Here is a 14,428-nt window from a genome sequence, read left to right on the forward strand (position 1 = left end):
GTGCCAGCTTCTAGAGTGGTTCCTCTGGAGGAACTCTCGTGTTCTCTTGCGAGCAGTGCGACAGAAAAAAGTCTTTTTGAGAGAGTTTTTGGCAGTCATGTCTTCCGCAAAAAGCTGTTCTCAACACACAGAACGGGGCCGAGATCTGCTGGCAGCAGACCTTTTGGAACGAAGCAATCGTCTGCATTCAGCCAAGCTTTTCCTCCCCAGAAAAACGCTTCTCAAAAAACGGATGCAGAAGCGAGACTCGCCCGTCCGCCGTTGGGTGGGGTCGCCTCCCCGCAGTGAAAATCTTGAAATGCCGAGCATGAACGCGACACAGTTCCTGTAAATCTGCTTAGGTACAGACGTGGATCCGTACCGAACGCAGCAACCGTGAATTCACATTCATGCTCTGTTTTCTGAATCAACACATATACATACGTTCTCATGCCTATAGTTAAGTATATGATTTATACATTATATATACAGAAGATAACTATATAACTGTACAAATTTAGATGTGTGTACTTGTGTAGAGATGATGGAGTTTTGCTTTGTGAGCATGACTCTCTGCAAGTGTTCAATCTGGGGAGTCTGCCGTGTGCCTTTTTATGTCTGAGTCTGCGAGAGTGCAACGGGAGTTTCTGGAAACGAAAAACTGAGATCTTTGATTTTCTCGCCGCCGAGAATGTGCCGATTTTTATCGAAGGTCGGTGCCTGCCTCGCCCCTTCCCCTTCACTCCATGCCTTGTCGGTTCTCCCCATCGCGTCAAACTTACCGCTGTTCCAGGCGATGTGAGATTTTCGAAAGGTGTACTCTTTCTGTGTGTGTATGTTCTCCATTGCATTTATACGTTCACGATTTTAAATTTCTCTTTGTGAAAACACTTGCCCGTGGTCCCAGGTGGGGAGTAAAGGGTCGTCTGCCGAAGGATTAGTGAGACACCATTCTGTATTTCTTCTTGTCCAAAAACGAGACATGCTGCACACATGCGCATTCTTGCTTTCAAATGCTTTCACATATGCGTCTACGCGCACACAGTGGGTCACATGTGCACTTCCGCGAGCACGTTCACATATACCTAAATATATATATATATATATACCTATATGTATATATATATACCTATATATGTATATATATATATATATATATAGGTACTGTTTTCCGTGAATAAAGAGAGTGGAAGGCGAACGAAGGGGGTGCGAGAGCTTGTGGTTTTTCCACCAGAATCATCAAATGTTTAAAGATGCTTCTGTTTCAACTCTGAACGGGGGGCACACTCTGCCGAGGGTTTCACGGCTTTCTGGGATATGCAAGAGCACGCGGGACCGGTTGCTTTTTCTGCGGCAGAGTGCTTCTGAAAAACGAGATCTTTGCCGTTTCCTCATGCACAACGTCTTCGTGGTTCTTCTCTTTACCTCTCGCTGCTCGTCTCATACACGACAGCGAACTCTTCCGGTGGCACGCCGACCCATTCAAACCAATGAATACTCGCCGCTATCCGTCCTCGAATTCGTCTATCTTTCAATGAACGTCTTTCTATGAAGGCCCTGGAGCGGGTCTCTATACCAATACATATCTACATCTGCATATATATATATATATATATATTTGCATATATGTACCCAGACCTATACAAATATATATATATATATATGTATATATATGTATATATATATATATGTATGTATATGGATGAATGTGAAGTCACACTGCAAACGAGGCAGGTGTCGAGTGTGTGAGGATCTTTGTGTTCATCGAGTCTTGCGATTCGTTTGTGTTCCGCATCAGAGGAAAGGAGAGATTTGCGGCGCCAGGAGGCAAAACGTTCAGAGCGACTTTTCTGCGAGTTTCTTACCTGCCTCGGCGCCCAAGGCAAGACCTGGCCCCACTTTGGACGTCTCGTTCTTCCGTTTTCCCCTTCTTTCTCGTCTTTTTATGCGTCTTTGGAGCAAGGAATTCCCCGAAAACTCCACCGGATAAAACGCGCTTTTCTGCGGATATCGTGGCCAGGAGCGTACAGCTGCCTCGCGGCTTCACTGAACGGTCGAGAGCTGGAGAGATCTCCGTCGAGAAACCGAACGGAAGGGAGTTGCATGCACCGCGTGTGCCTTTCTCTTCAGAGACATCTTTGCTACTTCCGTCACGCACTCGCGGCAGAACAGCCGGTGGCACCTCGGAGAAAACTGAGAATGGAGAAATCCACGGAAAGGGCGCGGGAAGAGAAGGCGAGAGAGAAGGACGAACACTCCAAAGGGGGTCACTCTATCCAGCCTGCCCCAGAGACTTTCAGCTTCGCAACGGAAATGAACGTGAGAGAAGGAGAGAAAGAGAGAGAAGAAGACAAGGAACAGGAACATGAGAACAAGGAAGAACAAGAAGAAAGATCAGGACAACAGAGAGAGAGAGAAGAACAGATAGAACGAGCAACCGAGGAAGTGGAAGAAGAAGAAGATCGAGGAAACAACAGAGTTGCGGAAGGCAAAACTGCCATGTCGCCGTGGTCACAGAATGCGCCGTGCGCTTTTGAGGAGAGACTCGAAGCGCCTCGGAGAGACGCAATCCTTTTGTCTTCGGACTCCTCTCTTTCCTCTCCTTCAGTCTCTGTCTCTTTGTGTGTCGTCTCGCCTTCCTCGCGTCTTCCTCCCTCGTCCTCTTGTTCTGTGAAAACAGGTGAGAGCAACTCCTCTTCAGAGGCCGCGGGCGCGCTTTCCCTCCCGAACTCGGACCAAAACGCTCCCCGGAACTTCGACAGCGATAAATCTTCCTCGCTGCTCAACGAAAGAAGGGAGGCACATCTCGGAGAAACAGAAACGGAGAAACGAGACCGGACAGCTCGTGAGATGTCTGCTCCCTCGACCCTTGGAGCGCGTGAGCAAAGTGCAGAGACAGAGACAGACAAGAATGAGGCAGAAACAGAGGAGAGGAGAGACGCCCCCGGAGACAGGTGCGAGGGAGAAGAGGAAAGAAGAGGAAGCGACAAGAGAGCAAAGGGAGAGGAGAGAAAAGCAAGAGAGGGAAGCGGTGAAGAGAAGGACGAAAGGCAGAAGAAAAAACAACGTTCGATACGAAATGAGAGAGAGAATGTAGCAGACAGAGAAGCAACTGAGAAGGGAACTGGAGACGGCGAAGAAGCGCGGAAGCCGCGAACGGGGGGACAGCGAGACAAAGAGGAGAGCGAAGTCACGCAGAAGATCGAGGCGACAAGCAAAACACAAAAGACAACAGAACGTGCCAACGAAGAAGAAAGAGACGCCGAGAGGAATCAGGGAACGAAAGCCGATACAGCTGAAGACGAAGAAGGCAATGTTTCTTCTTCACCTGTCGTTTCTAATCCTCTTCCTCCCGATCTAGCCTCCTCAAGACTCGGGTCGTCTGCCCTGTCTTCTCCTAGTCTCCCCTCTGCTTCTTCGTCTTCGCCTTCCTCGTCTGCAAGCCTCTCGTCTTCTGCTTCTTCTGCTTCTTCTGCTTCTTCGTCTTGTTGTCCTTTGTCGTCGTCCTGCGCCCAGTCGAAGACTCCAAAGAGAGGCGAGGTCGAGGCTGCCGAAGCTGGCGAGCCTCAGCTTCCGGCGCCGGCAAGGCGCCAAGGCGTTGACATGGAAATCCAGACCGAGACTGCATGCGCGTCGTCGCCAGGACTCGAGAATCCGTTCTCCTCTTTCTCTGCGAAGAGAGACGTGAGTGACGAAGACCTCCTCAATCTCTGCACGAAGTTCATTCATCTCCGCTCCGAGCTCGTTCGCCTCTTCTCCCAGGCTTCGACGCCAGACCTTGCCCTCTCGATGCTGCCCAGTGTCCCTGCTACCGGCACCGGCTCGTTGGTCTCTGGAGCGCAAGAGGACCGCGAGCGCGGCGCAGCTTTCGAGGGCCTAGGCCAAGGCGCGAGCGGTTGCGAAGAGACAGTTCCGAAGCGCAGCGCCTCGCAAGGCGAGCGGAAGAGACAGCGGGAGGAGGCCGAGGAGGATTCGCGGAACCTTGACGGCGAAGGCGAGAGAACGGCGAGCGCGTCCTTCGCTCGGGTCTCGGAAGAGAGAAGCGTCCTTTCTTCTTTTCTCTCTCCAGAGAAAGGGGACACCGGGAGAGAAGGTCCGTGCGTGTCTCCTCTGAGGCCGAGAGCGGAGAAACAGCTCGAGCTCGACGATGCGACGGAAGCGACCTGTGGCCGCAAAGGCCGCAGACGCAGCCGGAGGGCGGGCAGCTTGCAGCGAGACTCGGCAGGGCGCTTCGAGAAAGCATGCAGTCGCGTCGCAGCGTGCGAAGTGAAGAAGCTGAAGAGTCAAACGGCTTCCTGGGAAGAGGCGCGTCGTCTCGTCTCCTCCCGCATCGAGAACCCCGCGTTTCTGGCCGCGGAGCTGGCAGGCAGCTGGGCCGACCCTCTGACTCCTGAAAAGAAGAAATTCTCCGACGTCCACCGACTCAAGAAGATTCAGCCTCTCTTCACAGACCGCGAGGCCGAAAAATCGGCGACAGACGGCGAGAAAGAGAGGCGACCTCTGAACGGCGGTCACGGCGAAAGGAGACACAGTGAGAGGCGCGAGGGGAGAGCGGAGCGCGAAGAGAAGCAAGAGAAGCGCCTGTCGTCTTCCCTGCCGCGCATGCACTTCGCTGGTGAAAAAAATACGTTCAGTCGAAGAATGTCCTGTGACTCGACTCTTCCCTCTCAGGTGGGGGTCTGCCTTCGACGCGAAGATTCTTTGCGACGTTCTCTCTCTGAAAAGAAACAGAGCGACACTGCAGATGTCCATCCGACTCGCCGCGCCTCCGTTTCTTCTCCTCACCCAAGCGCCTTGGAGGCCCTTGCTCCCTGTCTCGCGTCTTCCCCTCGGAGCCTCCGTCGGCGAGCTTCTCTGTCTCGGTTGCAACAGACGCCTGTCTTCTCCGCGTCTGAGAAGAAATCCCACAGGCCTGCGATAACCTCCGGCGCGAGTTCACTGTCCTCCTCTTCTGGAGGTCGAGAAGAGAATCCGAGGGACCGCAAGTCTCGCCAGCGCTTCCCCTCGCCGTTCCTTTCTTCGCCTTTCCTCCCCCCCCTCCTCTCCCCCGACGTTTTTTCGCCCTCAGCCGTCTTTCCAGTCCACTCAGCTCTCGTTCACGCTCGAGAAAGTCCAGAGGAAGCGACGCTCTCCTCTTCTTCTTCTGCTTCTTCCTCGTCTTCTGTGTCTTCTCTTGCGTCTTCTCTTTCGTTGTTCTCCCATGGACTCGCCCCGCAACCGCCGGGCCGCGAGTTGCGGTCCCCACAGAGCGCCTGTCTCTCGTCCTTTGAGGAGGCGTTCGAAGACGGGGATTTGTTTCTGTGTTCCTCGACGCCATGCGAAGCGTTTCCCTCGCCTTCCTCGACTTCGCTCGAGCGCGAAGACCTCACGCGGCGTCTCCTCTCGGGGTCTGTCGAGGGGAAGAGAACGAGCGCGTCGCCTGCCGCGTCGGAGACACCCCACACACCCGACTCGGGACCTGCCGCAGGCCTTCGAGGGCGCAGCTTCGCGAACAAGCCACCCACAGAGGAGCTGCGAGGAGACCAAGAAGGCAGACGCCGGCGTAAACGAGACACGGTAACCGCAGTGGCCGACGAGGGAGACCGTCTCTGTGGCAGGACAGACGAGTCCCGACCGCAGACGCAAGGCGAGGGTCCTGAGAGAAGCACGGAGAAAAAAGATGCAGGGGAGGAGAGAGAATATATAGACGAGAAGGACGAGAGGGGCAAGACAGAAGACAGGGGCAAGCAAGAAGACAGGGAAGGGCGGCTCGGCCTCCGAGTCTCCTCTTCTTCGAGAAAGCGAACCGCTGCGATTCTCGAAAACCTGCTCTCGGATTCATGCCCGTCTTTCTTCTCGGAGAGAAAGAGGAAGATCCTCGACCCCTGGTCCCTTAGCCCCGAGAAGAAGAAGGCCCCAGAGGAGAAGAGGCGCGGAGCGCGCGCGCGAGACAGCGAAGCGGATCCAGGATCTGTGGCTCTCTTCTCTTCCTCGAAGAAACGGAGAAACCTTTCTGTCGCTGCGGAAGGAGACAGAGACGGCGAGGCAGGTGGAGAGGGAGAGACAGAGCTCTGCATCTTCACCACGTCTCAGGAGAGCAGCCAGGCCCCGGAAGAAGGGAGAAAGCGAGACCTCGAGAGAGAGGAAAGGTCTGAGAACTCGTCTGAAGGCAGCGAAAGAGACGGATTTCCAACGAGCTGTCTTCACTTCGCCCGCGCCTTTCCGGAGTCCGGTCCTACCTCGCTCTCTCCCTTCGACAGGAATGCAAACGAGAGCAATAGAACGTCTCCCCACCCTTCTTGCTTGCTGTCTCCTTTCCTCGCCGCTCGCGCTGCAATCTCACCTCCGCCGGCGTCTCCCCAGGGTCTTCGGCCCGATCTCAGTGCAGACCTGCTGCGAGGTCACTTGAGGGGCGAAGGCCCTCCTGGAGAATGGCCCTCGTTCCCCACAAACACCTCCGGAAAAAAGCAAAGCCTCTTCTCCCCTGTGCCCCCTTCTCCTTCCTCTTCATCTTCTGCTTCTCTTTTACCTCCTTTCTTCGAGACTGTGTACGCTGTTTCGTCCTCACGCCCTCAAAATGGGCAGAGACCTCTCGCGGACGAGTCTTCGGCGGGGGTGTCTCCGGTGTCGCCGGTCTCGGAGACCACTGGGGCTCCAAAAAGGGCACAGGAGGACCTGAGGTCCTCAGGCGAGGCAGTCGCAGTCCGCAGCGGCAGGCGCAAGAAGCAGGAGGCGGTCGTCGGCGCCTTGAACTCTCGCGGGGAGAAAAGCGATCGAAATGTCTCTTTGTCGGGGCTTCAAAACCCCACACAGTCCTCTGCGGCCCTGGGGAAAGCGCAACGGTATGTGCATTCCGCGTCTCAGCGAGAAGCGCTTACGCGATTCAGTCCCGACGTCGCCTCAGAGGCTTCCAGAGACTCGTCGCACGCGTTTTCGCTCTCTTGGGGTTCATCTGAAGCGTCTGTCACCTTCCCCGCCGTCGACCGCGGGCCTCAGGATGCCTCTGTCTCTGCTCTCCCGGCTGCTGCGCGTTTCTGCCCTCCGTCGGCCCTCAGAGAAGGCGAAGGGAAGCTGGAGCTCCAGAAAAGTCTCTCTTTGACCGAAGGAGCGAGGGCGTTGAAAAAAGGCGCAAAGGGGTGCATGGACTCTCTCCACGGGTCTTTCGCGTCCTCGTCTTGCGTTGGAACGAAAACACTCGCGTCCCCCTTTTCGAAAAGAGGCCCTTTTGCTTCAGAAAACCGCTTCGCCCCGCATCTGTCTCCTGGTGCCTGTCTCCGCGAGAACAACGGAGACGAGAACAGCCTCCGAGGGCCTTCCTCCGGCTCGCTGTTCGGCCTTGAAGAAGACTTCATGTCTCCGTTTCTCTGTGTGGGGAATCCGCCGAACTCGGCTGTCGGCCCCGAGACCGACCGCAGGGAGAAGCGAGGAGAGAAAAGTGAAGAGGCCAGTCAGCAGGGAGAGCGCGAGGCCGCGGCCTTTGCTGCGGAGCCTTGTTTCAAAGGCACAAGAGGCAAAAGTCGCGGCGAAGCGTTTCCAGGAGCCATGAGAACGCGAAGAGGCACCGCACTCCATGCTACGAGAAGCGAAAGCAGAAGAAAGGTCCAGGAGACTGGCGACTGGACTCTCTTTCCGGGAGCACCGTCTCCCGCAGAGGCCAGCCTGTCGGGGAGACAGGCGAAGGGCCGCGAAGCCGAGAGGTCCTCGTTTTTTTTCCAGAACCCAGCTGGGGAGCAGGCGTTGCCAGGGGACGCGTGCGTGCACTCAGAAAACTCGAATTCTGTCGCCGCGCGAGGAGTCGAAGTCGAAGAAAGAGCTCTGTCTGCAGCTTCTGCAGCGGCTTCTCTGGGCTCGTCCTCAGAACGGCCTGCAGCCCATGGCACACGGAGAGACGCCAGGAGGACGAAGACAGGAGGGACGCAGAGGGGAGGCGGCCGAGGCAGAGAAGGCGCGAACTCTTGTCGACTCTGCAAAGCGAGACACACCCCCCAGTGGAGGTACCTGGATGGGCTACCAGTCTGCAACGCCTGCTACATGCGAGCGAGGAAGCGACAACAAATCGCGACGGGACAGAGGAAACCGGTCTCCCTTCTCCTCTCTGGATTCACTGCTGCAGAAACTTCCAGCTCTGCAGCTCTTTCTTCTCTCTCCGCGACGCTCCCTTCCGTGCGAGAAGCTCACTCGCCGCACCCAGCAGGACCGCCGAGCGCGTCTGGAAACTCCTTCCCCGAAGCGGCTTAAGCGACCAGGAAAGAGACATGGACACAGAGAGGAAACAGAGAAGGCAGAGGAGACAGCTTGCCATTCATGAAGAGAGAACAAGCTCCCTCTCCCCGGAAGGCGCTCAGGAGGCTGCCGAGGCCTTGAGAGACGAAAAGGAGGCCAGCGGATCCAGCGAAGCGAAAAGGAAAGGAGACACGAACCCAAGAGCCGGAAACAGCAGCTCCCCCCACGGCAGAAGTCAACAGAAGGGCCAAGTTCGTTAGCAAAAGCACTACGTCTGCTTCGTCTGCTGCGTTTCGACCTTCCTCGTTTCTGTCCACTTTCTTCGCTTTTTCGCCTCGGTAGCATTTTAGGGCAGGAGAGCAGTCATGCGTCCTCACCGTGAGAGGCTCTGGAGTTCCACTGCCCTCTTGAACCTTGTGCTGAGAGAAAGCGAGAAAGAAAAGGCAACGCCTGACACCATGCGGCGGTCGTGCACCGTCTCCGCTCTCGCTTCTTCTTCTCACGCGACTTCTTCGTGGTATCCTTTCCTTTCCTCAAAAATGTGGACGCGCATGCGGACCGATAGCCAACAACACGGTGTGCCTGGCTTCGCGCATACAAGAACTGAGGAGACTCCTGACAGCGAGAAAAATAAATCCTTCGAGTAAACCGACAGCAGCCTCTGGAGGAAAAACCGTTTGTGATTTTCACTGGAGGCTGCACTGCTTTCGGCCTCCTGCGTCCACTCGACTGCGGTCGCGGCTTCGTTGAGAGATCTGCGAGAGGAGGGAAATCGGATTTTCTCGATCCTGTAAATGTCTTGCTCAGTCGCGAAGCGAACCGGGAGGTGTGTCAGGCTCTCTGTTCTTGAGAAGCGTTTTTCTCGATGTATATAAATAAAAGACTTCAGGCCTCTAGATCGGTGGATACAGACTCCGCAAAAAGTCCTGACTCGCTGAGTCCATGCCTTGAACAAACACAGCACACTTTTTTCCGCTGAGGGAAGAGACACACCCAGGTCTCGACGACATGGGGCTAAGTGGAGATAGTTGATTCACAGATCCAATTGGGTTTCCACTCTTCTGTGCAAAGAACAGCGTGCAGGTCTCGCACCCAAGGAGCAGCATCACTTGCCGTCTTCTCTCCGGACAGCCGCTTTAGCCGCTCTCCGCGGGTCTCCCATGTCTCCACCGATCGTTTAAAACAAAGAGACTTTCAGCATGCACTGGGGAAGCTGTTGTTCACTCGCTGCGCATCTCTAGGGATCTAGAAAAGACTTGCTAATCTCGGCTTCGTGGCGAGAAGGAAGCGTGAGACCTCTCAGCTTCTCGTGCGTCTTGTCGCGCTAGAAGGAGAGAGAAGACAAACTGAGAAAGGCACATACCGTGTATCGTATTTCGAGAAAAGATTCGTTCAACGAATGGATCCTATTCACCGAATGGTTCTCTTGTTTTCATAGCTCTCCACTCTCGGATCTCTCTGCGTCGACAGATTTTTGCATCTTGCTGAACGTGGGCGTTCTTTGGAGCGCGAGTCTCTCCGCAAGCTCGCGAGAGAGAACGAGGAGAGACTGTCTCCGGTCGCGTTCGACCACGATTGCCGTCTTCGGCCTCAAACCGCCTTTCTTTTGCGAGAACAGTCTTCCGAGCATGCGACGGTCTCTGAGCCCCTCTCGTATTTCGTGGAATTTCACTTTCCGTGAGAGAGACTTTCACACGCATAGGCCGATGGGGGACGGCTCATACCCCGGCAAAGAGGTTGATGTCCTGTTCGAAAAACCGGACTTCAACTCGTAGTACACACTCCAAAGACAACGCGAGCATTTTAGTAGTGACTCGAGCGAGATGCAGTTGACCGCATGCAGACGCGCCTCTGGCATCCTTCTCTCTCTCGTCTCTGTTGTCTCGAAAGTATGTCGTTTCTTTCAGAGCGAACGCTGTTGTTTTCCACACTCTGGTGACAACCGTCTCGAGGACCTGGACGGCTGGGGTCACTCAACTGCGGTTTAGATCGCTGAGGTCTTTGCTAATCACCGAGCCCACGTTCTTTTCTGTGCTTTCCATGACCAGCATGTTGAAAGCACCTCAAGTCGTGACGGCGACTCGAGTCTTCGTTTCACTTTCTCGCGCGTTCACTCACGCCTCAGGCGTCTCTACACGGGCACTTTGGGCTCCCTACATCGGCCCGAGTTTCAAAAACGAATTGGACAACGCGTCCACACAGGACGAGATCCAGCAAAGACACGCAGAAGCAAATCGAAAGAAGAGATCAATGAAAGAAAATGAGAGAAAACAAAGCAGTTCATCGCTAGAAGACACAGCAGAAACACCCCTTCAAAAGTTATCGGTTCTCTCCTAGCTGCGTGACGAGAAACGAGTCCGAAAACGCCTGTGTGTCTCTTCATCTTTCTCCCAGCCGCGACACAAACGTCCCTGTTGAATCTTCTCCCGAGGCTTTGTCTTTTCTGTCAACATCACCACAGTTTCTTCTTACGAAACGTTTCACGAGTTTTCAAGCACATCCGTCTGTCGCAACAGATGCACGCAAAAACGATCTCCCTCTTCTTCGCCTTTCCTTTTTCTTTCTTCACTTTTTCCCTTTCCTTTTCACGGTAGCCACAACTTTTGCTTCCTCACATGTTCTCCTTTCTCTCCCGCCTTTGTTTCTGACTCGCGTTGCCGCGCGTCTGCGGGTGCCTCCCCGGTCGCTGGGGGCCTCTCTTTAGTCTCGATGTAAACCGCGACGTTTCGCCCTCGCGCTTCTTGACGGTGACTTTCTTTTTCGTCTTCCTTTCTGAGTGCTTCTCCCTCCTCTACTTCGCCTTCATGCTCCTCGCTGAGGAGACGCAAGTAATGCTCGTGGGCTCTGTAGACAACGCGCTCGGCGTCAGCTGCCGGTAAGGCTGCTTCGTCATGGCCGAACTGATTGACGACGTTGTCTGTCGGTAACTTGTACCACCGAAACCACTCGCGAATCCCCGGAACGACCCCGCGGCACAGACGCTCGACATCTGCGACCGAGTTCAACTGAGAAAAAAGCGGATCGCCCTCGCGAATCGCGAGCACTTTCCAGTCCAGCTCCCCGCCGTCGATCATCGCCAGAGCGCCCAGGACCTACACACCCAAGAGAGGGACAGAGGGGACGAACTGCGTTGGTCTAGACAGCAAAAGCAGCGGAACCGGAGATTGTGCGGAACGCGCAGGACGACGAGAAAGAGAAATGATTTGCCTCGTGCAGAAACGGAGAAGTATCACTTTTGCGTCCTTCCAAACTCGGGAGGGAAACTCTTCTCAACAGGCGTCTCGCGCGCCTATTTGAAACCCCAGCACGCGCGAAAAACTGCGCAATCTCCCGAGTTTCATACGACGTCTTGGGAGGTGGAAATCAGTAAACGAGTCCTCGGTCGCGGACTCTTCAAAGATCTCGTCTAGATGCGGTGACTGCAGGCCCTCGTCGAGTTCAAGAGGTCTCGCCGACCTCTCTAGTTGTGCCCTCTGCGTCTCGCACTCCAGGTGTGAGAGCGAGACGACTCCTAAACCTCAGTTGTCTTTGACTGGGGAACACTGCAATCGCATATCGCTGAGTCCGTGTGTTTTCTTGAAGGATGCACTTGATTACGATCTATGCATTCGTCAAGAACCCATCACCCGAGTACCACTCCGCAATGAAGAGACTTCCGATGTCCACGCTTTCGTCTTCAGTTCTCCACTTTTGTTTTTTCCTGATTCGCTTCTTGTTCTCTGTTGCCTGACCTCTCATCATCCCTTTGTCTCGACTCGTCCTCTCGCCCGTTCCTTCTCTCTGCGTTCCCTTCAGGTTCTCTTACCTTTTTCCATTTCTCGTCTAGTCTTCCTGTACTTTCCTGTGCGTTTCCTCTGCTCTCTCTCTCCTTTCTCGCTACTTTTCTCCGCGTTTCTTCTCTTTTTTTTCTTTTACCTTGACGGGAACGACGCCTCCGACCGGCAGAACCTCACTGCCGATCTCAACCACATCGAGAGGGTCTCCGTCGCCTCGCGCGTGGAAAACTTCTCTCCCTCCCGGCTCTCGCGGGTCTTCCCAGGTCTGAGGAAACGCTCCGTAATTCCAGTAAAGCGTGCTCGCATATTCTCGCAGAGAGCCTAGGAAGAAGACGCAAAACTCGCAAAAACGCAGTTAAGTCACTCACAATCACTTCGCCCCCCGACTTCACAGGACGCGAAGAAACAACTCAGAAAAGAAAAACAAATCTCACTGTTGACACACAACTGGACGCGCAGGACCATCCTTGGCATATATATGTACATATATATATATATATATATATGAGTGCATGCATGTGTAAAAAGGTCAGATATGCTCAAATGCAACTAGGCACCCATATCATGTACAGGCAAACTTTCCGACACACCTACACACACGGATACGTATCTAACCTCTTCTGTCCACACCTATACCTACATCTATGTCTGTAAACTTTATACAAATACATATAAAAAAATATGCATATATATATATATATATACATATATATATGCGAACACCAGAAACACACACATAAACATCCGCATACATGTTGAAACAAACATGCATATATCTATATATAGATATATATATGTATATGTATATATATATATATATATGAGCGATTCCTGCTGGGGTTGAGGCTAGGAGAACATGTAAGAACCGAATTTTGCGTACCGTCTTTTTTCAGGTCTTGCATGATTGGAGTGAAGGGGAGACGGAGTTGCATTTCCATTTTTCTTCGAGTGTTTTTGGGGATCTCCACAACCATGTTGAACAGCAGGGGCCTTGCGTCTCGGCCGTTCGGGAAGAGGGGGATGTCGTGCCAAGGCGAGAGGCGTTCTCCCGACTTCTTCGAGAGAAGCACTCGGAAGTCCTTCTCACCCTCAGTCCCGGAGACGAGGCGCCTGTACACGTCCCCCCCTCCCGCTGCGCCGTCTCCGGAGGCCTCTGCAGAAGGCGCCTTCTCAGCTGCCTTCGTTCCGTCCGCAGCGCCGAGAGAAGACTCCGACCTCGAGCTCGCGAAAAACCGGAAAAGGTTTCTCCGCGGTCCCCCGCAACTCGGAAGCAGCGGGGAGACGACCGAGTCCCCAGAAGCTGCGCCGACAGAAGAAGCCAGAGGCGCAGACTGCATGGAGACAGAGCGAGAAGAAGGAGAGAAGAGAGCAGAGGAACAGAGAGACGAGAGAGGAGAGAGAGGAGAGACTGGAGGAGAGAGAGGAGAGACCGGAGGAGAGAGAGGAGAGACCGGAGGAGAGCAGAAAGCGAGACCGGCGGGAGAGGGAGACGGGGAGGAAGAGCGCGAGGGAGAAGAACAAGGTCGGGGGAGAAGAGCAGGGCAAGCTGCAAGGCTCGACACTGAGGAGAGAGAACGAAGAGAGGAGGTGAAAACAGCGGGTATAGCCGCACAGGTGAACATGGCGAAGAGCAGAGAGCGACGAGGGAGCACAGCAAGCCGAGAAAAACGAGAAAACGGACCAGCCATAGTCGTCTCGAAGTCGCTTCGAACTCGACACGGCCGGAAAGCAAACAGGGAGAAAGAGGAGAGACGGCGAAAAAAAACGCGGAGGAGGAAGTTTAAAAACGGGCAGACAGAGAGAGAACAAACGGAGAAAGAGAGCAGAAAAGAATACGACGGAAACAGGAAGAAAGGGAGAAAGGAAGGAGGAGAAGGAGAAGAAAAGAAAGATCAGAAAACTTTCTCGAAGAAGAGTCTCCTTGGGCAGCACCTGCAAGAGGCACGGCCCCTCGGAGGCTGGTGAGAGAGATGGAGGAAGTCTTCTTCGAGAGATAATTATTTGTGAAATATATATATATATATATATATATATATACAGATAGAGATGTTTAGATATAGATATTGTATTATATATATGTATGGAGATAGACTTTGCGTGCGTATTTTTTGTGCACCCGCCTATGGAGAGACACCCACAGTCTGGCAGCAAAGACAGAAAGAGAGAAGAGAGACACAGAGGGACATGGCGATAGACAGAGACAGAGAGACAGAGAGACAGAGAGAGACAGAGACAGAGAGACAGAGAGAGACAGAGACAGAGACAGAGACAGAGACAGATAGACAGAGAGAGAAGCGAGACCGCAAGGAGAGAAGCCCCCCGCACACAGAGAGGCTCAAGAAGCGGTGACGGAGAGAAGGGTGAGGAAAAGAGAGAGCGGCGAGGCGTTGAAAATGGTCCTTCCTGAATTCTTGAGTAGAAAGGCTCTCGGTTTGCCGGAATCCCTGCGGCGCCGACGTTCTCGCGGAAAA

General features: G+C 53.9%; 2 protein-coding genes across 2 annotated transcripts; one reads left to right on the top strand and one right to left on the bottom strand.

Annotated features, from left to right (window-relative positions):
- Nucleotides 1-2,178: 2,178 nt before the first annotated feature.
- On the top strand, nt 2,179-8,196 carry TGME49_283840 (GATA zinc finger domain-containing protein; the record flags this gene model as incomplete). Its single annotated transcript, XM_002369092.1, has 1 exon — nt 2,179-8,196. One exon carries the CDS (start codon nt 2,179-2,181, stop codon nt 8,194-8,196), a length of 6,018 nt encoding a protein of 2,005 aa, XP_002369133.1.
- Nucleotides 8,197-10,766: 2,570 nt separating this feature from the next.
- TGME49_283830 (type I inorganic pyrophosphatase PPase) lies at nt 10,767-13,645 on the bottom strand (the record flags this gene model as incomplete). Its single annotated transcript, XM_002369091.2, has 3 exons — nt 10,767-11,273; nt 12,097-12,278; nt 12,838-13,645. The coding sequence occupies 3 exons, from the start codon at nt 13,643-13,645 to the stop codon at nt 10,767-10,769; spliced, it is 1,497 nt and encodes a 498-aa protein (XP_002369132.2).
- Nucleotides 13,646-14,428: the final 783 nt, after the last annotated feature.

Source organism: Toxoplasma gondii, chromosome V (assembly GCF_000006565.2).
Source record: "Toxoplasma gondii ME49 chromosome V, whole genome shotgun sequence".
NCBI classification, from domain to species: domain Eukaryota; phylum Apicomplexa; class Conoidasida; order Eucoccidiorida; family Sarcocystidae; genus Toxoplasma; species Toxoplasma gondii.